Source organism: Crinia signifera, chromosome 9 (genome assembly GCF_055691185.1).
Source record: "Crinia signifera chromosome 9, ASM5569118v1, whole genome shotgun sequence".
NCBI lineage: Eukaryota > Metazoa > Chordata > Amphibia > Anura > Myobatrachidae > Crinia > Crinia signifera.
The window spans coordinates 2557461-2582687 of record NC_139225.1 but is presented as its reverse complement, the minus strand read 5'-3'; the positions used below and the strand labels follow the sequence as shown (position 1 = coordinate 2582687).

The window sequence follows — 25227 nt, the reverse complement described above, 5'->3', positions numbered from 1 at the left end:
TCAACCTTAGCCATGTTGACTTATGTTGACCGAAGCCCTGTCAACCTTCAGTATGTCGACCTTCATAGGAGTTGATGTATTTGTGATAAAGCTAACGTACATTGGCCCTTATTCTGGTTCACTCACAAAGGAAAATTCCTTCTTAGATGGACAAAACCATGCACCACTGCAGGGGGGCAGATGTAAAATGTGCAGAGAGAATTAGATTTGGGTGAGTTATTTTGCTTCTGTGCAGGGTAAATACTGACTGCTTTATTTTTACACTGCAATATAGATCTCACTTTGAAGTAAAACCCCACCCAAATCTAATTCTCTCTGCACAAGTAACATCTGCCCCACCTGCAGTGCACATGGTTTTGTATATTTGAGAAGGAATTTGCCTTTGCGAGTGAACCAGAATAAGGGCTACGGTGTCTTCTAATTTACCAACCCCAGTCTGTCTTCTAACCCCTCGTTGTCCCCTGGCCGCAGGTCTTCATTGAGGACATAAGGAAGGAGTTTGTGGAAGAATTCATATGGCCGGCCGTCCAAGCCAACGCCATCTATGAGGACCGCTATCTGTTAGGCACTTCCCTGGCGCGGCCTTGTATTGCCCGCAAACAAGTAGAAATTGCCAAAAGAGAGGGGGCGAAGTATGTCTCTCATGGGGCCACAGGAAAGGTAATTCTTGTCTACGTTCTAAGCTCACTTCATGCATAGTCCTCCATTTATTTGTAGGTGGCTGATACTGACAGAAAATAATAATGTTTTTTTTATTTGAATAAAACATTTTTTAACGGTCTATTTAGATTTTTTTTTTAACTTCTATTTTAATTCATAAGTTTTCATTAACGATTGCCTTAAACTGCCAGCTGGCATGCGTACCACCTGAAAGACTTGGCCAGCAAGCGGTTACGCCTCACAGGTCTGGACCAACAATGGTAAATCTGAAAGCAGTCTTTGAGGGAAACTATGTAGGGAATCCGGTTATCACAGCAGGAGAGGAAGTTCTCTGGTCCTGGATGAGCGGGGACAGAGAGTACAACTGTAGGCGAAAGCAAACACCACAGATATTACACACTGATTACACTAAACCTTGGACAGACCAAACAAACGCTGTATAATTAGTTCAGAGAAAGTTCACGTATTGACATTTTTACGATACACGGAAATTCACTTAGTAGAAAATAAAATGTTCTCTATACGGCAACATTAGCTTAGCGACAACAACTGCATGAAAACAGTCGCCCAATTTCTGGTGCCGTATCGTATAAAATGCATTAAGAGTATATTTTGGGCCAAATGTAATAGGGTGAGAATCAGAAAGCGAGAGATTTGGGGCGAGTTTTCCCATTATTATTTTTTTAAAGCGGCAATAATTTATACTGCAAAAACAGATAGAGTTTTGCCATATCAGTGATTTCCGATTTAAACAAATAATGGGAAATTCCCCTAAAATCTCTTTGTGATTCTCACCCTATTACATTGGCCCTTGTATCTGTACATCACATCGGAAAGCTCACACCTTTTATCGTACTGTAGGCAAAAACGGTACTTGTTTCCTATCTGGGCGCCCACGATCAAAATCGCGTTGATCGGGGGTAAAAATCGCGGTCATCGCGGTCATCGCGGGCATCGCGGGTAAAATTGGATGGTCGCGATGACCGCGATCACCGCGATTTTCCCATAGGGAACAATGTTAAAAAAGGCTGATTGACCGCGATTTCACTGTTAAATGGCTCAATTGACCCGATTTGGCCATAATAACCCTGAATTAGGCCCAATTAACCCTTAAATGTCCCCCCCAAATTTTGACGCCACCCCACGATCGACGCCAACCCGAAGCGTGGCGAGCGCAGCGAGCCCGCGAGGGGCGGCGGTACGCGTCCTCCGACCTTTTCATGCCCTACTATCCACTAGGGCGTGGTGTGAGAATATAATAGTGTGGCGAGCGCAGCGAGCCACCGAGCCCGAAGCGTGGCGAGCGCACGCGGATACCTTCACTGTGAAGGCCGCGAGGGGACGCGCATAACTGTGAAGGTATCCGCGTCCTCTCGCGGGGCTCGCTGCGCTCGCCACGCTTCGGGCTCGGTGGCTCGCTGCGCTCGCCACACTATTATATTGTCACACCACGCCCTAGTGGATAGTAGGGCATGAAAAGGTCGGAGGACGCGTACCGCCGCCCCTCGCGGGCTCGCTGCGCTCGCCACGCTTCGGGTTGGCGTCGATCGTGGGGTGGCGTCAAAATTTGGGGGGGATATTTAAGGGTTAATGGGCTCTGTGGCCCATTTAACATTGATTCCTATGGACAAATCGGGTGGATTGAGGCATTTAACAGTAAAATCGGGTCCATCGCGGCTTTTTACATTGATTCCTATGGGAAATCGTGAGCATCGCGTCGCGGGCATCGCGGGTGCATTTATGGCCGGCCGCGACGCGACCGACACGATTTCCAAGTTTAACATTGGTTTCAATGGGAAATCGCGGGCATCGCGTCGGTCGCGTCGCGGCCATACATAAATGTACCCGCGATGCCCGCGACGGGCGCCCAGATAGGAAACCAGTACCGCAAAAACTTTAGAATATTTTTTTCCCAGTCATTTCCTCTATAATGTTATATGTACAGGGATATCGGTCTCTGGACGTAAAGGCCCAATAAGAGGAGGAACGTATCCAGCAGGAAGATTCCGCTACACGCGGCTTTCCATGATCTGTCTGGTGCGCATATAAATATCACGCAAAGGATTATCACTGTGGAAGATGGTCACAATTGTTCACATTTAATAACAATGAAGGCACAGGAGTTTTACCACCAACAAATACACACACACACACACACACACACACACACACACACGCATAATCCGTTCACCCGCATTTCCTTCCAAACGTGGACCTTTGACAAAGATTATTACAACAGTTCATTTAAAAAAAAAATTGGTTTTGCATAGTAGACACTTTGGGCCTGATTCAGTCCCACTTTCTGGGCTGTGAATTTGCAGCACGACCATGAAACACTGGGAGGCCCCCGGCGAGTGTGAAACTCACCAAAGGCATTTGCTCCGAGGGCTAGCACAGCCACATCTGTTACCAGATTTTATGGGGTAATACATCTGAGGGTATTGCACCGGTGTGGGGATACCTTTTTGACTATAGATTTGAAAGCTATAGACATATACTGATCAGAATTGAACCCCTGATAAGCCGTAATTGGGCTGTGTGTCAAAATTGTTTGTCTGTCTCACAGCCACTAGATGGCGATAAATACCTACCTTTTCCATTGAAGCGTTAGTTTTTGGAATCAAATTAAAAGAACTAAATGGTAATTATCTCTGAATAACAGAATAATGTGCAGGCAGCAGGTATGATTATACAATGCTGGAAATATATTGGCACTTCAGAAGGCTGCCGAGAATTATTAGTAAATGCTTTAACTGACTTATATAAGAGAAATTGGTTTATTTATAGGAGAGTTGGTTTATTTGATTTAACCATGAGAAACAAATGCGTCACCCCTACCACCTCACACAGTGGGACTTATACAGAGTTGGGGGCAAAACGTGTGGAAATGACTCAAATGAAGAGAAAAAAATATCGCTTAATTAATGTATATGGGGGTATAGCGCCGGTGACCACCAATTGTCACTGAAGACTATGGGCCTTATTTTGGTTCATTCTTTCTGACAAAATCCTTCTTAGATGGACAAAACCATGTGCACTGCAGGGGGGGCAGATGTAACATGTGCAGAGAGAATTAGATTTGGGTGAGTAATTTTGTTTCTGTGCAGGGAAAATACTGACTGCTTTATTTTTACACTGCAATATAGATCTCACTTTGAAGTAAAACCCCACCCAAATCTAACTCTCTCTGCACATTTTGCATATGCTCCCCTTCAGTGCACATGGTTTTGTCCATCTAAGAAGGATTTTGTCAGAAAGAGTGAACCAAAATAAGGCCCTATATTATGAATAGCCCACAAACATGGAAACCACTTAAGGCAAAATTCTCAGATGCTGTCAAATCCTTGATCTGGTCGATAGTCACAAACTGATAACTATAGAGGTTTCTTTTTAAGGGATGATATCGTCACCCATAAGACTGATCCAGTGTCATGCATGTATCGATCACACTGCTCTGTGGATGATACGGGTCCTCACTGACCTGTTATAGGTGCCCTATACACACATAAAGGTTTCTTTGTTCTTCTATATCACACACACAACTCAATGTCCCATTGAGATCTGTATCACATGAATGGTGCCCCCTTTGTACAAAACTCACCTAGGGAAAATCCCCTATGTTCCGTGAAAGGTTCCTTTTGGTTCCCTCTCCTCCCAAGGAATACGTGAAGAAATGGTGGAATTAATTCTCTGTGAAAAAAATACTTTAATGCCAAAATACAGATGGTTCGACAAGCCAAAAACGTATAAAAATTCCAAAAACATGAGGTGAAAAAAATACACAAAATTATAAAAAAAAAACACACAACCTGGTACCTGGAGACAATCAGGGTTCCCCTTTTCCAGAATAAGGGAATACCCCCTAAAAATTGAGTGAGTGATTCATTTATTTATTTATGTACAGTTTCTTATATAGCGCAGCAGATTCCGTTGCACTTTACAATTGGAGACAACAGTGATTAAACAAACTGGGTAGATACAAACCGACATGGAGGTAGGAGGGCCCTGCTCGCAAGCTTACAATCTATAGGGATAATAGGAGGGATACATAAGGATATAATTCATAGCATGGCAGTCCCATCAGATTATTAGACGGTCCTGATAGGATGCAATTAGATATAAATGCTACGGGAGTGTCCTGTCTGTGGAGGGCACACCTGGATTTTCCTGTTGAGACCTTGCTGTGAGTCACTCTGGGCAGAGAGAAACCCTGATTGTCTCCAGGTACCAGGTGGTGTGTATTTATCATTTTGTGTATTTTTTCACCTCCTGTATATATTTTTATACGTTCTGGCTTGTCCTACCATCTGTTTTTAGGCATCAAAGTATTTTTTTCACTGAGAATTCATTCCACAATTTCTTCACATGTGTATATATAATTTCTAATCCATATATTTATATTAAAGGGATTTTGAGGATCCATATTCTTGTGAATGCATTGCCATACTAGTGATTGGCCACTAGTGGGAGACATTGACCATTTTTCAGTTCTTTTCACCAGTCTGCTTCTTGATCAACTTACAAAAATAAAACTAAAATAAACGAATATATGCTTAAAAATCTTTTTTACCCCCATTTGTCTCCAGGTATAAACCCCCTGAAATGATGAAGATCAGTATTTTATGTGTAATTGTAGTATAACCATGTTACAGAGACCTTTAGATAAATGTTTTCCTTTGACAGTAAATAGATAATTGGCCTATATTAACCATGATGGACTTAATTCATTATCTGCAGCCTTGTGTACTCATTATCTGTGCATGGTGTACACAGGGAGTGAGAAGTGAATACATTCATTGCACTAATCACCACAACGTAACAATATAACACAGATGCTGGTTTGTGTGCTGCGTGATGTCTCTGTGTCCGCCATCTGCTCTCCGCTCACCTCCTCTCACTCCCTTTTCTTGCAGGGCAATGATCAGATTCGTTTTGAGTTGACCTGTTATTCTCTGTATCCAGAGGTCAAGGTAAATATCAAATAACCAAACATCCACTCGTCAGTCATCAGAAACACAATTCACAACCGCTTTGTTCTAGAAAGGCTCCAAACATGATCAGTACAGTAAAACTAAATTGAAACACTATATGCTTAAATGTAAATCTTATTTTTTCAATTTTACATATATATACTATGAGTGTGTGTGTGTGTGTATATGTGTGTGTGTATGTATGTATGTATGTATGTATGTATGTATGTGTGTGTATGTATATATATATATATATATATATATATTGTTGCAGCCAATTTGCAAGGTTTATAAAGTGCAGCTGACCAATATAGCGCAGACAACAGTCTGTGTGTGTATATATATATATATATATATATATATATATATATATATATATATATATATATATATATATATTTATATATTTATTCGCTGGTGGCACTTACAGACGACTTGTCATAAAAATCACAGGACTCTGCTGTTTAGTTTATCGACGTTTCCTGTGTCTCTATCTATCTATCTACATCAGTATATACACAAGGGTGGATCAATAAGTACCTGTGTCTGAAGACAGGTGGCGCTGCTGAGGACAGTTGGTATTACTATCGTGTACTACCATCTTTCAAACAACGCCAAAACAAATTTCAGATTGATTCATTGGTTAGGTTTTTTTCCACCACGACAATGCACCAGCTCCCTCATCTGGAATTGTAGCGGCCAATTTGCAAGGTTTATACGTACAGATTAGAACTAAGATAAAAAAAAATTATACGTCATGTATTCCTTACTTAAGGAAAACTGCCCAGTCCCTCCCCTCTTCACCCCTTGATGAAGTCAACTGACCAAACGCGTTGGGTGCTGCCTCTGACCTCCTACTTCTAAAGTTACGCTACCTCCATACAGTATCTCTTGTTAATCCTCGTTTTATACATATATATATATATATATATATATATATTTTTTTTTTTTTATATATAATTTTTTTGGGCTTCTATGTTTATTTTGTATTTGTTTGTTCTCTTAGATACATCGCTATTTATAGATCTAATCTATGTATAAACCTTTTAAAATGTGTCTGTCAATATTCTGAAATAAAAAAATAAATGAAACCTTTTCATTATACCGGTTTTCATTTTAACGTCTCATAGTTTGAGTGCGCAGCATCCGTGGTCGCTGAACCTCTACCCAGGATTGTGAGGCCACGGATCTGCAGTCCTTGGCCTAGCCATTAATTAAAAATGGGGATGACACTCGCATGTCCCATGAAAACACTGTCCCTCCCCGCATTATAGTGATCCGTATACTCCATATGCAGTTCTGCGTACGTATCGCTATGACGCGGGGAGGGACTGAGTTTTCATGGGGGCGATGCGCACAAGTTTGCAGTAACCCATAGCAACCCATTTCCATTTGATCAGGTGTGGGCAAACTATGGCCCGCCAGCTGTGGTGAAACTACAAGTCCCATCATGCCTTGCCACAGTTTTGCTATTAGAGAATGCTAAAACTATGGCAATGCATGCTGGGAAGTGTTGTTTTACCACAGCTGGAGGGCCACAGTTTGACCATAGCTGCATTAGATGTTACCAGAAGCATGTGGTGCAATATACAATAGTTTACGGGATGCAGACAGTATTTCTGCCAGTCTGCCCGTCGTTTTAAAGCGGCACTCATTTACAAAGCAAAGCCAGGTCGGTTTAGCCTAGTAAAAAATTGCTGCTTTAAAAATCTGGGCAGATTCGTAGAAATTCCCGAACCGGTGCCTTCTCGCCGGCTATTGTGTATTGCCTAACTGGTGTCATCTGTTTGCAGGATATACGTTGCACGTGCGCCACTGTGTCTAGCGTGTATGTGGTGTACCCAATATCATGTGTCAGCCTCTGTGACCATGATCTACAGTGGCCGGTTAATTACAGTTCATGGTATAGATTCTATACAAATAAGATGTTTCAGTGTCACTCCTGGTATAGATTGTTTGAGTTTTATAACTTTGATAATCGTGAATATTTTGAAGTTGCTTTGGTTTAATATGATGCATCTGTTCATCCCTTTCCCACTAAATGTACTTGGTTGGTTGTCTCGATCTTTCATTGAATTCATAGTTTTAGTACATTAAGAACAGGCGTTTCAGTTTTGCCTCTTTCCAATCATTTTGTTCTCTCGCCCCTTTCTCTCTCTCCCTGATCCAGATCATTGCACCTTGGAGAATGCCTGAATTTTACAACCGCTTCCGAGGGCGCACTGACCTCATGGAGTACGCTAAGGTACCGCAGTACAATACCTGTTCTTACACGTCTCGTTAGGTCAGTGGTCTCTGATCCACCTCTCTCTCTACATTATCAGATTGCAGGTCACCGTTCTCTGCTTTGTAGTACATAGACTGATGGCACATACAAACCAGTATAACCTTCCTAATGACAGATTTATTGATGGACTGTGTATAAGACTAGATGATGACATTCAGGGCATTTGTGTGAAAGGAAGACTCTAATGTATCCCATGATTCCAACGCTGAAATGCTCCGTTATAACCCAAATATCTGCGTCTGTTCCATTCCTGAAATAATGGGCAGATGGATTATTAGTGATGGTTATAGAAGTTCTGCTACTTCCAACGTTCCCCTCTTCTAGGACGACTGCTGCTCCAATCTTTAACCAAACCCATGTGCATTACTAGGACAATGTTTAAAGGGGCAGTGAACCTCAAATATAATATGGCCATTGACAGGCACAGTAGGGGGCCGGGGATAGGGGAGTTGAACTGGCAACCCACTGTGAATTCAATTGTCAATTTGGCCTTTTTGAGACCGCAATCTCCAGGCTTTTGGGTCCAAAATGGTTCTATATATTAAGCAAATTGTCAGTAGACTGCGTAGACGTTTATATGCAATCTCTGGCTGACCGCAGTTCACGGAAGGCATTGTAATCCTGTTGCTTGGCCCTGGAACTGTCACTGGAACCCGTGAGAGTGTATAGCTGTAAGAGGGGGGGGGGGGGGGGGGGGTGTTTGGTATGCTGGACGTTTCTCCCTCTCATTGATATTAGTACAGGTAATCCTATGTATTCCCCCCGGGTGATAAACATGAGCACTTGTGTATTTTATACGTGACTTTTTCATATCCGCCCTATAGAATCTATAGGGTGCTACACTACACTGCACACTACATCCTACTTGTAGTGCCACTCACAGACAAATATGGAATGAATGCAGGTGCGCACTTAAACGCTACTTATCAGAATGGGACTCAATGTCATCGTGTCTGGTAACCTCATCATCGGTTAAGTCCATCAGTTCTGGGGTATGGGGCACCCCCAGGCTTACCCAACCAAACCACCCCAAGGCACCGCACCCGAGGTAGCATGCTAAGTGTTAAATAAATAAAAGGGGTGTGTTCAGGATTCCAGCAGTTGGGATGGCGGCGTCCACTATTCCGACTACACCGATGCCAGTATCCTAACTATTGTCGGAAGACCGGTGCTGGAATCCCGACTGTTGGGATGCTGACCAATGAGTAACTGGGGTGGGTTAGCGTTACACTGGGGATGGAGGGGGGTTAGGGTAGGCGGCGGGGTACAGGGGGTAAGGACAGGCATTGGGGATTTTTTTTTACATTTGTTCTCAAAATAAGACGTTGATTCGCTGAGAGCGCTGTCTTTTGATTTTGTAAAAATTCTGGCCGCAGATCCGTTCAACACTCCCTGAACACTGCCCACTGCAGTGCTGCTCGGTCCCCCACACCCCCTGGGTGCTCAGCACAGCCCGGCACCGCCACTCCCAGGTTTTTACACTGCCCTCTCAGCTCCCTAGGACTTTACATGGGATAAATCACATGTGTGATCTAGGACATGTAAAAAATGCACATCAAGTGCCAAAATTATAAGTGAGCCTCCCGGGGAGATGATGGGGGAGCTCAGGGGAAATTGAGTCGGACCAGGGTATGGGGGTCGTAACTCTCTCTGCACATGTTACATTTGCCCCACCTGCAGCCAGGGCTGAATTAGGCCCTTTATCCTAGTAGATGGCTTCACACAGCTCCGATTATGCCGGCCAATAGAGGCGTGAGTACGGTGAAGGGGCACCTGTGTATGATGGGTTTCTGGCACCCAGCAGGGGACAGGTGTAACCGTTCTGGCAGGGGATTGGTAACAGTGGGCACTGCTGCTATACAGATCTTTGCAGGTAATAAATGATGTACCATTTGGGATGTGTCCTTATCCATAGGGATGCTATTTAGGGGAGGTGGTGGCTGAAGCGGATCCCCTCCCTCGCTCCCCATACCTGTTCCCACAGCACTGAATGCAGGTTCCGTGTCTGATCAGTGCTCAGTGTGTGTGGGATCCCTATTAGCTTGTGTGTATGTGACAGATTTGCCCTCTGGCACACCCTGAGCTGGTGATTATTACCTATTCAGAATAAACAAAGGGCGGCATTAATTGACTAACAAGCTCTTGAAAACTAATGAGAGGCCTGGAGCACTGTAGGCAGCGATGCATGAAGCGTTACAGGAGCTACAGGACATTGTTCCCCATGACACACGGTCCCATCTGGGACTTATATGGTAACATCGCTGAAAAGGAAAGTTAAATGTCCTCCCATTTTTTTAAATGAGCTCTATTGCATCTTTAGGGACCTCCATCCTGATGCTATACCCCCCCCCCCCCCGCATCTCCCCTTCTGTACATATCACCCTCTTTATTTTTTTCTATGCAAAGTTTCATTTTTGAAGATTTAAAGAGACTTTTTGTAACTGAGAATGGGGCTTAAACAGATCGCTATCAGTGGAAGCCTTGTGCTTCCATAATAGTCCCCCCCCCCGCCATCACCTATGTCCCCTGCCCTCCTCCTCTTTCCTAAATAATTGGTACCATTTAGAAAAGAGATAAAACTCACTGTCCCTGAGGCTGACGATTTCTCAGGGCTCTGTCCGCACATAAGTAAAAGGCTCTCAGTGAACTGAATCTTTGGCTATTCATTAACTGGATGATGGTAAAATGAACCAGGATTTGCTCAGGCTTCCTCTCCTTTCACTGTCTGTCGGGGCATTCCGTGCGGCTGCCCGCACCCATTCACACAGACGCAATTCATGGGGGCAAGAAGAAAAGGAGCTAATTGGAGTTTGTTATAGGCAGGTTATAAAAAGCTCAGATGGTCAATTGGAGCATTACCTATAATGGTACATTCTATTTATGGCAGTATAGGGTGGCACAGCATTGTACATAGTGGTACATTATATTACAGGACAGTATAGGGTGGCACAGCATTGTACATAGTGGTACATTATATTACAGGACAGTATAGGGTGGCACAGCATTGTACATAGTGGTACATTATATTACAGGACAGTATAGGGTGGCACAGCATTGTACATAGTGGTACATTATATTACAGGGCAGTATAGGGTGGCACAGCATTGGGGCTGGATAAGGTATAACCGCATTGTACATAGTGGGATATTCTATTACAGGGCAGTATAGGGTGGCATAGCAGTGTACATAGTGGTACATTATATTAAAGGGCAGTATAGGGTGGCACAGCATTGTACATAGTGGTACATTATATTACAGGACAGTATAGGGTGGCACAGCATTGTACATAGTGGTACAATATATTACAGGACAGTATAGGGTGGCACAGCATTGTACATAGTGGTACATTATATTACAGGACAGTATAGGGTGGCACAGCATTGTACATAGTGGTACATTATATTACAGGGCAGTATAGGGTGGCACAGCATTGTACATAGTGGTACATTATATTACAGGGCAGTATAGGGTGGCACAGCATTGTACATAGTGGTACATTATATTACAGGACAGTATAGGGTGGCACAGCATTGTACATAGTGGTACATTATATTACAGGACAGTATAGGGTGGCACAGCATTGTACATAGTGGTACATTATATTACAGGACAGTATAGGGTGGCACAGCATTGTACATAGTGGTACATTATATTACAGGGCAGTATAGGGTGGCACAGCATTGTACATAGTGGTACATTATATTACAGGGCAGTATAGGGTGGCACAGCAGTGTACAAAATGGTACAATATATTACTGGGCAGCATTGTACAGAATTGTACAGAATGGTACATTACAATTACCAGGCAGTATAGGGTATCACAGCATTGTACAGAATGGTACGTTATATTACCAGGCAGTATAGGGTATCACAGTATTGTACAGAATGGTACGTTATATTACCAGGCAGTATAGGGTATCACAGTATTGTACAGAATGGTACGTTATATTACCAGGCAGTATAGGGTATCACAGTATTGTACAGAATGGTACGTTATATTACCAGGCAGTATAGGGTATCACAGCATTGTACAGAATGGTACATTATATTACCAGGCAGTATAGGGTATCACAGTATTGTACAGAATGGTACGTTATATTACCAGGCAGTATAGGGTATCACAGTATTGTACAGAATGGTACGTTATATTACCAGGCAGTATAGGGTATCACAGCATTGTACAGAATGGTACGTTATATTGCCGGGCAGTATAGGGTATCACAGCATTGTACAGAATGGTACGTTATATTGCCCGGCAGTATAGGGTATCACAGCATTGTACAGAATGGTACGTTATATTGCCGGGCAGTATAGGGTATCACAGCATTGTACAGAATGGTACGTTATATTGGCGGGCAGTATAGGGTATCACAGCATTGTACAGAATGGTACGTTATATTGCCCGGCAGTATAGGGTATCACAGCATTGTACAGAATGGTACATTATATTACCCGGCAGTATAGGGTATCACAGTATTGTACAGAATGGTACGTTATATTACCAGGCAGTATAGGGTATCACAGTATTGTACAGAATGGTACGTTATATTACCAGGCAGTATAGGGTATCACAGTATTGTACAGAATGGTACGTTATATTACCAGGCAGTATAGGGTATCACAGCATTGTACAGAATGGTACGTTATATTGCCGGGCAGTATAGGGTATCACAGCATTGTACAGAATGGTACGTTATATTGCCCGGCAGTATAGGGTATCACAGCATTGTACAGAATGGTACGTTATATTGCCGGGCAGTATAGGGTATCACAGCATTGTACAGAATGGTACGTTATATTGCCCGGCAGTATAGGGTATCACAGCATTGTACAGAATGGTACGTTATATTGCCGGGCAGTATAGGGTATCACAGCATTGTACAGAATGGTACGTTATATTGGCGGGCAGTATAGGGTATCACAGCATTGTACAGAATGGTACGTTATATTGCCCGGCAGTATAGGGTATCACAGCATTGTACAGAATGGTACATTATATTACCCGGCAGTATAGGGTATCACAGTATTGTACAGAATGGTACGTTATATTACCAGGCAGTATAGGGTATCACAGTATTGTACAGAATGGTACGTTATATTACCAGGCAGTATAGGGTATCACAGTATTGTACAGAATGGTACGTTATATTACCAGGCAGTATAGGGTATCACAGCATTGTACAGAATGGTACGTTATATTGCCGGGCAGTATAGGGTATCACAGCATTGTACAGAATGGTACGTTATATTGCCCGGCAGTATAGGGTATCACAGCATTGTACAGAATGGTACGTTATATTGCCCGGCAGTATAGGGTATCACAGCATTGTACAGAATGGTACGTTATATTGGCGGGCAGTATAGGGTATCACAGCATTGTACAGAATGGTACGTTATATTGCCCGGCAGTATAGGGTATCACAGCATTGTACAGAATGGTACGTTATATTGCCCGGCAGTATAGGGTATCACAGCATTGTACAGAATGGTACGTTATATTGCCGGGCAGTATAGGGTATCACAGCATTGTACAGAATGGTACGTTATATTGCCGGGCAGTATAGGGTATCACAGCATTGTACAGAATGATACGTTATATTGCCGGCAGTATAGGGTATCACAGCATTGGACAGAATGGTACGTCATATTACCAGGCAGTATAGGGTATCACAGCATTGGACAGAATGGTACGTTATATTGCCGGACAGTATAGGGTATCACAGCATTGGACAGAATGGTACGTTATATTGCCCGGCAGTATAGGGTATCACAGCATTGTACAGAATGGTACATTATATTACCCGGCAGTATAGGGTATCACAGTATTGTACAGAATGGTACGTTATATTACCAGGCAGTATAGGGTATCACAGTATTGTACAGAATGGTACGTTATATTACCAGGCAGTATAGGGTATCACAGTATTGTACAGAATGGTACGTTATATTACCAGGCAGTATAGGGTATCACAGCATTGTACAGAATGGTACGTTATATTACCAGGCAGTATAGGGTATCACAGTATTGTACAGAATGGTACGTTATATTACCAGGCAGTATAGGGTATCACAGCATTGTACAGAATGGTACGTTATATTGCCGGGCAGTATAGGGTATCACAGCATTGTACAGAATGGTACGTTATATTGGCGGGCAGTATAGGGTATCACAGCATTGTACAGAATGGTACGTTATATTGCCCGGCAGTATAGGGTATCACAGCATTGTACAGAATGGTACGTTATATTGCCGGGCAGTATAGGGTATCACAGCATTGTACAGAATGGTACGTTATATTGCCGGGCAGTATAGGGTATCACAGCATTGTACAGAATGATACGTTATATTGCCGGCAGTATAGGGTATCACAGCATTGGACAGAATGGTACGTTATATTACCAGGCAGTATAGGGTATCACAGCATTGGACAGAATGGTACGTTATATTGCCGGGCAGTATAGGGTATCACAGCATTGGACAGAATGGTACGTTATATTGCCGGGCAGTATAGGGTATCACAGCATTACTTTGTACTGTATTACAGGACAGTAAAGGGCACGTAGATGTCGCTCGGTACCCTTTAGATTATTTTAGATCAGACTTGGCTCATATTCGCATTATGATGTTTGGAAATGACAACTTTCCGGAGCTAGACAGTATCCTAAATCCCACTACTCCTTTTGGATTCAGTACTGAATCCCGGCGTTCAGAATCCTGGCGTTCAGAATCCTGACGCCGGAATCCCGACAGCCAAAATCCCGACAAGGGGGGGACGAGGATCGCCCCCCCTTGCGGGCTCGCTGCGCTCGCCACGCAGCGGGCCCGGTGCCTCGCGTATTTATTCTCCCTCCAGGGGTGTCGTGGACACCCCAGGAGGGAGAATGTGTCGGGATTTCAGCGGTCGGGATTTCAGTGGTCGGGATTCCGGCGTCGGGATTCTGAACGCCGGGATCCCGACCGCCGGGATTTTAACTGCATCCCCTCCTTTTAGACCAATCAGACCAGTGGGACGAACCACAATGCAGGAAATTCAAACTGATTTCATTTTAAAGTTCTATCCTAAATGTTTGTGCTCCGCACCCCTATGCAAAATGCTTGTTTCATTTACCCGCTGCAGAGCTGCTGACAAGAGCGTTCTGCAGTGCATTATAATGAAGGACAAGTCAATATAACAATGAAGTGTCTTCTGGCTTGTGACATCTTCATTATTTCAGCTGCAGGCATTATTCCAATATACTGGACAGCTGATAAGTGTGAATGCTCCTACAGAGACCTCTCTGCTAAACATTAGCCAGAAGCCTTTCTTCAAATGTGGGTGGCATCGGAGAGGAGAAAGCGCTGGGAGTGGACGTAGGGGGCCTTTGGCTCTTTGTGTTTTGTTCATCAAGGCTACATTGCTTACCCTTCACTGCCTAGCCCAATGAGGGGGACACATCCTGCAGACCACCTAAGGGGGCCCCACCTAGATCCCAGTTGGGAACTGCTTCTTCCTGTGATGAGTTTGTTAACATATTAGCAACCTCACTGAGACAGAAGCAATTCCCAGTTATTCTAAGTAGTACCAGAGCACCTGGGGATAGGGACGGGGATGGCGGATGTGCCGGCTCCCTGTGCAGTATGTGAAGGGAGGAATACATTTGTTTTGTGAAGTGTAATGGTTTTGTCCTGGACTTGTGATTAAATTCACAGACGGACCTTGGTGGTGTTTATAATGCATAGAATCCAATGACCATTCAAAGCCGTATATCTGTGCTCGCTCGCTTGTGCTTCCAGAACCTCCCTCTTTCCATGCATATGTTGCTGTGTGTGCAGACTTTATGCGCCTGCAACGTGCAGAACGGCACAGAAGTGTTCAGAAGTCAGTGAGCACCAACGAGCTGATGTAAGTCTGTGAGGTGTCGCAGCAAAACATTGCATCAAGTTATAAATCAGTAACAAGGTCCTCGGAACATACTACAGTTTCCTCCGTCTACCATCCAGTAGTGTATGTTGGGGTTCAGGGGCCCTGACAAAGTAAGGGACTTGCTCAGCTGTGTTATGATGTCCTATATGATGCCCTTCTGGGCTACAACATCATGGAGGCTGTGTGTCTGGGCCCAGGGATAAGGGCTTAGGCCAAGAAGCAAGTCTGAGGTAATTATGCAGAGTGTTGCTCGGCGTCGGATGGACACGGGCCTCCCAGGGGTTGAGAGCAGGAAGCATTTTCCCCTCCACTGATGCCCATGTTGAATTTGCGCCCTCCTATAGTTTACAAAGAGACAGTGCACGCCAGGGGTGCGTGCTGAAAAAAAGGGTGTGGTCTCACAAGAAATGCTCACGCCACATAATAGCTTCCACATTTCCATTCACGTCACACAATGGCACAATTCACATGACGCCACATGTAGTGCCCCTGATTTATATTACAGTGCAGTGCTCCTTATTGATGTTACACTACACAATAGTGCCCTTTACACATAGTTGTAGCTCCTATATATGCAAAATAATGCCTGCAGTAGTAGAACCCCTTATACACACCATAATGCCACAGTAGTTGTGCCACTTACACAGATAATGCCCACATTAGTAGCACCCCTTATACACATAATAATGCTCAGGAGTAGTAGCGCCCTATATGCAAATAATACCCACAGTAGTAGCATCCCACGTAATACATAACAATAATGCCCCAGTAGTAGCACCACTTCTACACATAATGCCCGCAGTAGTTGCACCACTTCTACCCATAATGCCCGCAGTAGTAGCACCACTTCTACGCATAATGCCCCCAGTAGTAGCACCACTTCTACGCATAATGCCCGCAGTAGTTGCACCACGTCTACACATGATGCCCGCAGTAGTTGCACCACTTCTACACATGATACCTGCAGTAGTAACACCACTTCTACACATAATGCCCACAGTAGTAGCACCACTTCTACACATAATGCCTGCAGTAGTAACACCACTTCTACACATAATGCCCACAGTAGTTGCACCACTTCTACACATGATGCCCACAGTAGTAGCACCACTTCTACACATAATGCCTGCAGTAGTAACACCACTTCTACACATAATGCCCACAGTAGTTGCACCACTTCTACACATGATGCCCACAGTAGTAGCACCACTTCTACACATAATGCCTGCAGTAGTAACACCACTTCTACACATAATGCCTGCAGTAGTTGCACCACTTCTACACATGACGCCCGCAGTAGTTGCACCACTTTGGCACATAATGCCTGCAGCAGTAACACCACTTATACACATAATGCCTGCAGTAGTTACATCACTTCATGATGCCCGCAGTAGTTGCACCACTTCTACACATGATTCCCGCAGTAGTTGCACCACTTCGGCACATAATGCCCGCAGCCGTAACACCACTTCTACACATGATGCCCGCAGTAGTAGCACCACTTCTACACATGATGTTTGCAGTAGTAGCACCACTTCTACACATGATGCCCGCAGTAGTTGCACCACTACTACCCATAATGCCCGCAGTAGTAACACCAATTCTACACATAATGCCCCCAGTAGTAGAACCACTTCTACCCATAATGCGAGCAGTAGTAACACCAATTCTACACATAATGCCCCCAGTAGTAGCACCACTTCTACCCATAATGCCCGCAGTAGTAACACCACTTCTACCCATAATGCCCGCAGTAGTAACACCAATTCTACACATAATGCCCCCAGTAGTAACACCACTTCTACCCATAATGCCCGCAGTAGTCGCACCACTTCTACACATAATGCCCGCAGTAGTAGCACCACTTCTACCCATAATGCCCGCAGTAGTAACACCACTTCTACCCATAATGCCCGCAGTAGTAACACCAATTCTACACATAATGCCCCCAGTAGTAACACCACTTCTACCCATAATGCCCGCAGTAGTCGCACCACTTCTACACATAATGCCCGCAGTAGTAGCACCACTTCTACCCATAATGCCCGCAGTAGTAACACCACTTCTACCCATAATGCCCGCAGTAGTAACACCAATTCTACACATAATGCCCCCAGTAGTAACACCACTTCTACCCATAATGCCCGCAGTAGTAACACCACTTCTACACATGATGCCCGCAGTAGTAGCACCACTTCTACCCATAATGCCCGCAGTAGTAACACCACTTCTACCCATAATGCCCGCAGTAGTAACACCACTTCTACCCATAATGCCCGCAGTAGTAACACCACTTCTACACATAATGCCCCCAGTAGTAACACCACTTCTACCCATAATGCCCGCAGTAGTAACACCACTTCTACACATAATAACACTGGTGTGTTCTCTTTGTGAATACCTCCCCACTGTCCCGATTTTCGCAGAAATTTCCCTTTTTTTTGGGGGGGGGGACGTTCCTGTGTCCCACTCAGGTCGGCAGTGTGCCACAGCGGGGAAGGGGGCCCTACTCTGCGGTGAATAGATGCTGTGCGCAAAAGCAAGTAGTGTGTGATTATGCGGCTTCAGGGCCTGATTCTGGTTCACTCGCAAAAGCAAACTCATTCTTTAATGGACAAAACCATGTGCACTGCAGGTGGGGCAGATGTAACATGTGCAGAGAGTTAGATTTGGGTGAGTTTTGTACTTCAAACTGATATCTATATTGCAGTGTAACAATAAATCCATTAGTATTTACTCTGCACAGAAACAAAATAACTCCCCCAAATCTAACTCTCTCTGCACATGTTACATCTGCCCCACCTGCAGTGCAGTATGGTTTTGTGCATTAAGGAATGAGTTTGCTTTTGAGTGAACCAGAATCAGGCCCTGAAGCCGCATAGTCACACACTACCGTAGAATAACGAATTACATTGTTATACGAACCTCTACAACCTATTGTGTGATCTTCACATTCTGATAGAAATGTTATTGTTGTAACTGCTGTAAAGCTGGGGACACACGGTGCGATTCTGGATATCGATTTTGATTATAAATACTCAAAATCGAATAGAAAGTTAGTCAGAATCGCCCAGTATTCAGCCCCGATGCCGATGTGCGCCCACCATTTAGTCAGTATGTAAGTCCATCTATCTTGGCTGTAAAGCGTATTTGGCCAAATTGCAAGATAGTCTAAAGCCGATGCTGAGCTCCGCACGCACCGCTGCACACCTGCCATGCACCCGCTACGTGTGCTGAGCGATCCGTGCGGAGCGATCCGTGCTGAGCGATGTGTATAAGCTGTGCACCCGCTACGTGTGCTGAGCGATCCGTGCGGAGCGATCCGTGCTGAGCGATGTGTATAAGCTGTGCACCCGCTACGTGTGCTGAGCGATCCGTGCGGAGCACCCTTTTGCATAGGCAACACTCGCTGAGGCATTCGCACTGGTAGGGGAAGGGAGGGGGTGTACAGGGGTCGGCATCCGTGGAACGCACATCATTTATGTGCGCCCCCATGAAAATGCTGGGCGTTCTCCTGAAACTGCGGGTGTGCAGATGCTTGCATGGGGCGGGCCGCTGAGGTCACATGCGAATGGATGTGGGGGCATACAAATCCCATTGGCATGCTTCCGAGAGGATTCAGGGAGGGGCGGCAGAGGGTGGGCGTTCGTTCGCCCAGCGGGCGGCGTTAATCACCTCGCTAAGAAGCAAACAACGACTGCTTAACGAGCGGACCTGAATCAGGCCCTGTGTTTCACACCTTAACTTATACTCCTCTAGACGACCGTTCTCCCATCAGGGACAACTTTATTTTCTATCTTTTCAGAAACACGGAATCCCTGTACCCGTCACCCCGAAGAGCCCCTGGAGTATGGATGAGAATATAATGCATATTAGGTAACCGCCCGCTCAGCACGGCTCCTCTGAGCTCAGAAACTTATACATTATAGAGTTCAAAACTTTTTTTGCTAGTAAATTTTCATTCCTCGGGTTGCACTGAACAGTGTACTGACTCTGCAGATATTCAGGGTAGGTCTGAATGGGATTGTTAGTAATACGGAAATACAATAACTTCTCTTGTGTTATTTTCAGCTATGAAGGTGGAATTCTGGAAAACCCAAAGGTGAGTGTCTCTCCCTGACGTCCTAAATACTGCAAATTATCGCTGGTTCCTCTAAGCTATAATGTCCAGTCTAATGCCGGGCAGCGTCTGAGCACTCACTCAGACGCTGCCCGGCTATTCCCGACCCCGACGTGGGACTCTGCACTGACTGACGTGGTCAGAGGTCACACTGCGCAGACCGCACCTTCGCACCTGTCTGCTCTGCTGCCGCCCACCTGCTCACTCCCAGTGGCACCACCGCAACCGCTGCCGTCTGCCTTGCTCCCTCCCACCCATGTAAGTAAATGAGTGGAGCAGCTGGTGTGTGTATGGGGGTGGGGGGGGGGGGCAGTGGCGTAACTAGGTTTTGGGCGCCCCCCCTCTGTTAAAGGGAGGGCGCCCGCCCCGCCGCACCAACCCCTGCCCCGCCGCCCATGCAAACCCCCCCATCCCCCGCAGTCTTACCTACGTTCAGTGCGCGCTGGTCCCGGGTCCCTTCTTCTGCTATGAGGACCACCACAAAATGTCCGCCCCCATACAGCAGACCGTTTCAGAGAACTGTCTGCTAAATGGGGGCGGACATTTTGTGGTGGTCCTCATAGCAGAAGAAGGGAGCCGGGACCAGCGCGTACTGAAGACAGGTAAAGACTGCAGGGGATGGCGGCGGGGCGTAACTATAGCACTGCAGCCCCCGGCGCCCGCACATGCACAGCGCCCACCGCGGTCGCGGGGGCTGCGGTGCTATAGTTACGCCACTGGGGGGGGGGGGGGTTTATTAGGGAGGCCAATCCTGGGATTGAACATTTTGGATTGAAATCCTGGGATTGAAAAATCCCTGCTCATAGTCTCCCCGATCACAATGGTGACAGGCACCTGCTGGCCGTCCTGCGTGCCCTGAAGCGTACTCATGCTGGCCATCCGGTTTCCTCCCACAAAATATACTGGTAGGCTAATTGGCTCCCAACGAAATTAACCCTAGAATGTCTGTGTGTGCGTGTACATGTGGTAGGGAATATAGATTGTAAGCTCCACTGGGGCAGGGACTGTTCAAATATTCGGTACTTGTTTCCTAGCACGGCGCCCATCTCGTTGATTGTATGCCTTAAGTTTAAGGCACTTACGGCATACAATCAATGCGATGGACCCGATTTTGTGTCAATCCCCAGCTAATTTGCCGGTGAAAGACAAAATCGGGTTGATCGCGTCGGCCGCGGCCCATTATAATGGCCCGCGATGCGATCAACCCGATTTTACATAGGTGACAATGTGAAATGGGACAATATGGCCAATTTCACATGGAATATGGTTAAAAAGTATGTTTAACGCCAACCCGAAGCTTGGCGAGCGCAGTGGTACGCGTCCTCCGATCTTTTTCATATCCCTACTATCCACGTCGGCGTGGAGTTGATTTTATATATTGTGGCGAGCGGACGCGGATACCTGTGGATACCTGTGAAGCCCACGAGGGGACCTGTAAAGGTATCCGCGTACCCTCGCGGGGTTGCTGTGCTCGCCACGCTTCGGGCTCGGTGGCTCGCTGCGCTCACCACACTATATAAAATCAACTCCACGCCGACGTGGATAGTAGGGGTATGAAAAGGTCAGAGGACGCGTACCTCCGCCCCTCGCGGGCTCGCTGCGCTCGCTACGCTTCGGGTTTCGCGTCAATAGTGGGGTGGCGTTAATAATTAGGGGGGGGCATTTGAAACATGAGGGGGGGTTTGGTATTAAAATGGGGGGTTTTGGGGCTTTTTACATTGAAATCAATGTAAAATCGGGTCTCAGGGACCATTTTACATTGATTCCAATGTAAAAATCGGGCCCATCGCATGCGATTTGGTTGGCATGCGATGCGATCAACCCGATTTTTCCGACCTGATGGATACAATCAAAATCGGTGTCGCCGTGCTAAGAAACAAGTACCAAATATTCTCTATAAAGCGCTGCTGAATATGTGTGCGATTTATATAATAACTGGTAATAATAATAAATTATATATGTGTGTTGTTAAAAACTGCATTAGGTGGAGATATATTTTCTGTTCTGGAGAGCTTACACTCTACAATGAATGTAGTATAGGGTGAGCAGGAGATTATCTTTGTGCTCAGTCAGTCACTGAGAGGTAAATGATCTGTCAGCACTAATTACGCCATCAGTCAGGATGAATGGGCCTGGAGGGGAGGGGAAGAGTGGCAGAGCTGAGGTGTGCAGTGGCTGGGGAAGACTCCACTTTGTTCCAATATTTTGATAAACATTCGTCTTTGATAAATGTGACAACCCCGGTGACGGCTGTTTAACCCCAGGATCCAGGCAAACGGTTTTTTTTTCTACAGACCAAAGTGAATGGTACTTTGTGGCTTGTTGTGTTCTGCTAATTTACTTGAGTGGCGATGACAAGGTGATGACAAATCATTGTGAATCGTCCTTCTGTACTCGATTGCGCTTCTAACCCCCTTTCCTGGTGCTGTCTTTAGCCAGAGCATATTTTCTTCTGGAGTTTATGCTGCACTAGCACCTGGGGGAGCGGAGCCTTCCCCTCATACGGGTACATTATGCCAATGCCTGTTCCTGCATCATTGCCTAGTTATCAATCAATATCCCAAAGAAGGTTACAGTATAATGGTCGACAATGTGATAGTCACTGGGTCGACACCTTGGAATGGTCAATTAACCAATGGTTGACAAGAATTTTTCCTGGGTTTTGTCGACATAGACGAATCACTGCTATAAATGTAGTTTCTGATTGTGAAAAAAAACCCTTATGCAATATTGGTCCTGGAAGGACTACAGTAGATCAGTGGTTCCCAACCCCGGTTTCTTAAGTGCGCATTTTCACCTGGCAGGTGCACAGGTGTACTTATTATTCACTGACACATTTTAAAAGATCCACATGTGGAGCTAATTATTTCACTTTTGATTATTTGTGGAAACCTGGAAAACATGCACTGTTTGGGGTACTTGAGGACCGAGTGCGGGAACCACTGGTCTAGGTGACCCCTGTACTGTAGGGATTTTTACTGGGAGTGCAGGAAACCCTCCCCGACTTTAGCCTTTAATCCTACATTCGTGGTAGCGTCCTCTACTGCGTCATCGCACCCACTGTGCCTCTGGACCTCTGTGTGGTCTCAACAGCCTTCCAATTGGACAACCACAAAGACCGCTAAAATGATGTCATGAGGAATCTGTAGGCTGGATACACACAGTCACAACTTGACTGCAGACCTGCCGTTGCCCAGACAAAGTGGCCAATCAATGTATTAGTCAGGGCATCTGAACTTGCCCATCCTGCTGTGACGCCAGTCCCTGCAGCAAGTGTACGGGTGGGCAGCGGACCATCTTTGCACACAGCTGATATGATGCTATAGCTGAGGGTATATTGGACATTGGCTCTGCTGAGTATATTGGGTGAGCAAATCTATCTCTATCATGTCTATAGATCGTTCTGAAATCTTTTCTCCCCCTCTCCCGTCTCCCCTCCTCACCTCCTTTTTCTAAACCTTGAGCTGCCAACAGCAGGATTTAAAAAAAAAAAAAAAAAAGGAAAAAGCCCCAGATGGTTGGGTCATTTTCTGCCTCCGAGACCCGATTGAGGGGCAATGAGGCATTCTAATGTAAGAAAGATAGAAATTTACTTGCTTTAACTTCATATGGCGCTTTGAAAGAGTTCATTCAGACTCGGACACAACAACATCAACTGGGTGAATAAAACCATTGATGGCACAAGCATCCTTACACTAGCATTCAGTTCATGCCCCATTTCCTCCTAATCTCTCTCTCCCCCCTGCACCCCCACCTCTCCCTCTTCTCTCACACTTTCCCCTCCTCTCTTCTCTCTCCACTCTGCAACCCTCTGCTTATGGCCCACTCTGTCCCCACTTTTCTATCCGTACACTGTGTGTGTGTACAGTGTATGTATGTATGTATGTATGTGTGTATGTATGTATGTGTGTGTGTGTGTGTATATATATATATATAATATATATATATATATATATATATATATATATACTGTTTTTCCTTCCGCCTCTGTTCATTTCTCAATGACTTGGCTCTAGCAGACCCCTGCGGGGTGAGATAAATGGAAAGTCTGGTGATACGGTGCAGGCGCTGACTTGTCATTTGAACCGAGGCTTTGGAAGGAAATAACCATGGAGCAGACGTGGCTGACATAAAGGCAGTGGCGGAGCGATCAACGTTTTATTTCTCTTTGGTTATTTTATAGAATAGATGTTGTCAGCAGTGGGGTTCGCACGCTGGAGGTTAGGTGACTGATTGCCAGTCTTCAGTTAAGAAATTTAGAAATGTGATATTTCGCAAGTGCCCCCCAGGTCCGACCCTGCCAGCTCCTCGGAGTCGCTCAGTTTTGTGGCCCCTGGCACTGGGTAATAGGCGGTATGGAGGTACTGAGGTGGCTTGTCCATCGGTCGGTCTGTTAGCTAACCGGTAAAGGCTACCCCGCTGAACGCACACCCCGCCCCCCCCCCCCCCAGCCAGCGCTAGCATGCAAGCGGATATGTTGTATGCACCACATGCGGCCACAAGGATGTGAGGAAGTCTACACACCTATCTGATGGCCATTATCCACCAAATTGGGGTTGGACGCCCCAAGGATGTATGGCCATGCCTGCGTCTTCAGCGGTACGCCCAGCCTGTCTATAGGCGAGCCCACTGTGTTTGTGGGCACGCCCATAAAATTATTGGCGTACCGCTGCCCCTGCCCTCGTCCGCCCATCAGGGAGCAAACGCCCGATGATTGTATAACTCGCCAAAAGGCTATCGCTTCAAGGGATTGCACACGCGCACATCGCCATCGGCCGGGGGACCTGACCCATGAGGTCTGAATTGCCCCCAAAGTAACATTTCAAGACCGATTTAGAGAAAATGAAGCATTAAGGGGTAAATTAAATAAGATGGGAGTTATATTGATGATGGGATGTTGCCCATAGCAACCAATCAGATTCTACTTATTTATTTAGCAGCTTTTAGAAGATAATAGATACATTCTAATTGGTTGCTATGGGCAACATCATATATTCAATAGAACTCCCATCTTAGTAAATGTACCCCTAAGAGTTGGTGTATGTGTCGCCTACATGCAGTGGCAGAGCCGCTGTGATAATGGTACAGGAGATATGCTGAGAATTCTGTCACAAGGGCAACTGGTGCATGGCCAGCATCACAGAGCGTACCAGGAAGGCAACTAAAATGGTGCATGGCCAGCATCACAGAGCGTACCAGGAGGGCAACTAAAATGGTGTATGGCCAGCATCACAAAACGTACCAGGAAAGACTAATGCCCCTTTCAGACCGCACTTAAAAAAACGG

The 25227-nt window shown here is 45.5% G+C and overlaps 1 protein-coding gene across 2 annotated transcripts in view; it reads left to right on the top strand.

Annotated features, from left to right (window-relative positions):
* Positions 1 to 25227, top strand: part of ASS1 (argininosuccinate synthase 1) — a 103908-nt gene that overhangs the window by 36487 nt on the left and 42194 nt on the right. For both annotated transcript variants that reach the window (XM_083160882.1, XM_083160883.1), the window contains 5 exons: positions 472 to 660; positions 5574 to 5630; positions 7801 to 7875; positions 19627 to 19697; positions 19893 to 19923. In XM_083160882.1, the coding sequence (XP_083017008.1) occupies positions 472 to 660; positions 5574 to 5630; positions 7801 to 7875; positions 19627 to 19697; positions 19893 to 19923 (423 nt within the window). The remainder of the gene's footprint in view (positions 1 to 471; positions 661 to 5573; positions 5631 to 7800; positions 7876 to 19626; positions 19698 to 19892; positions 19924 to 25227) is intronic.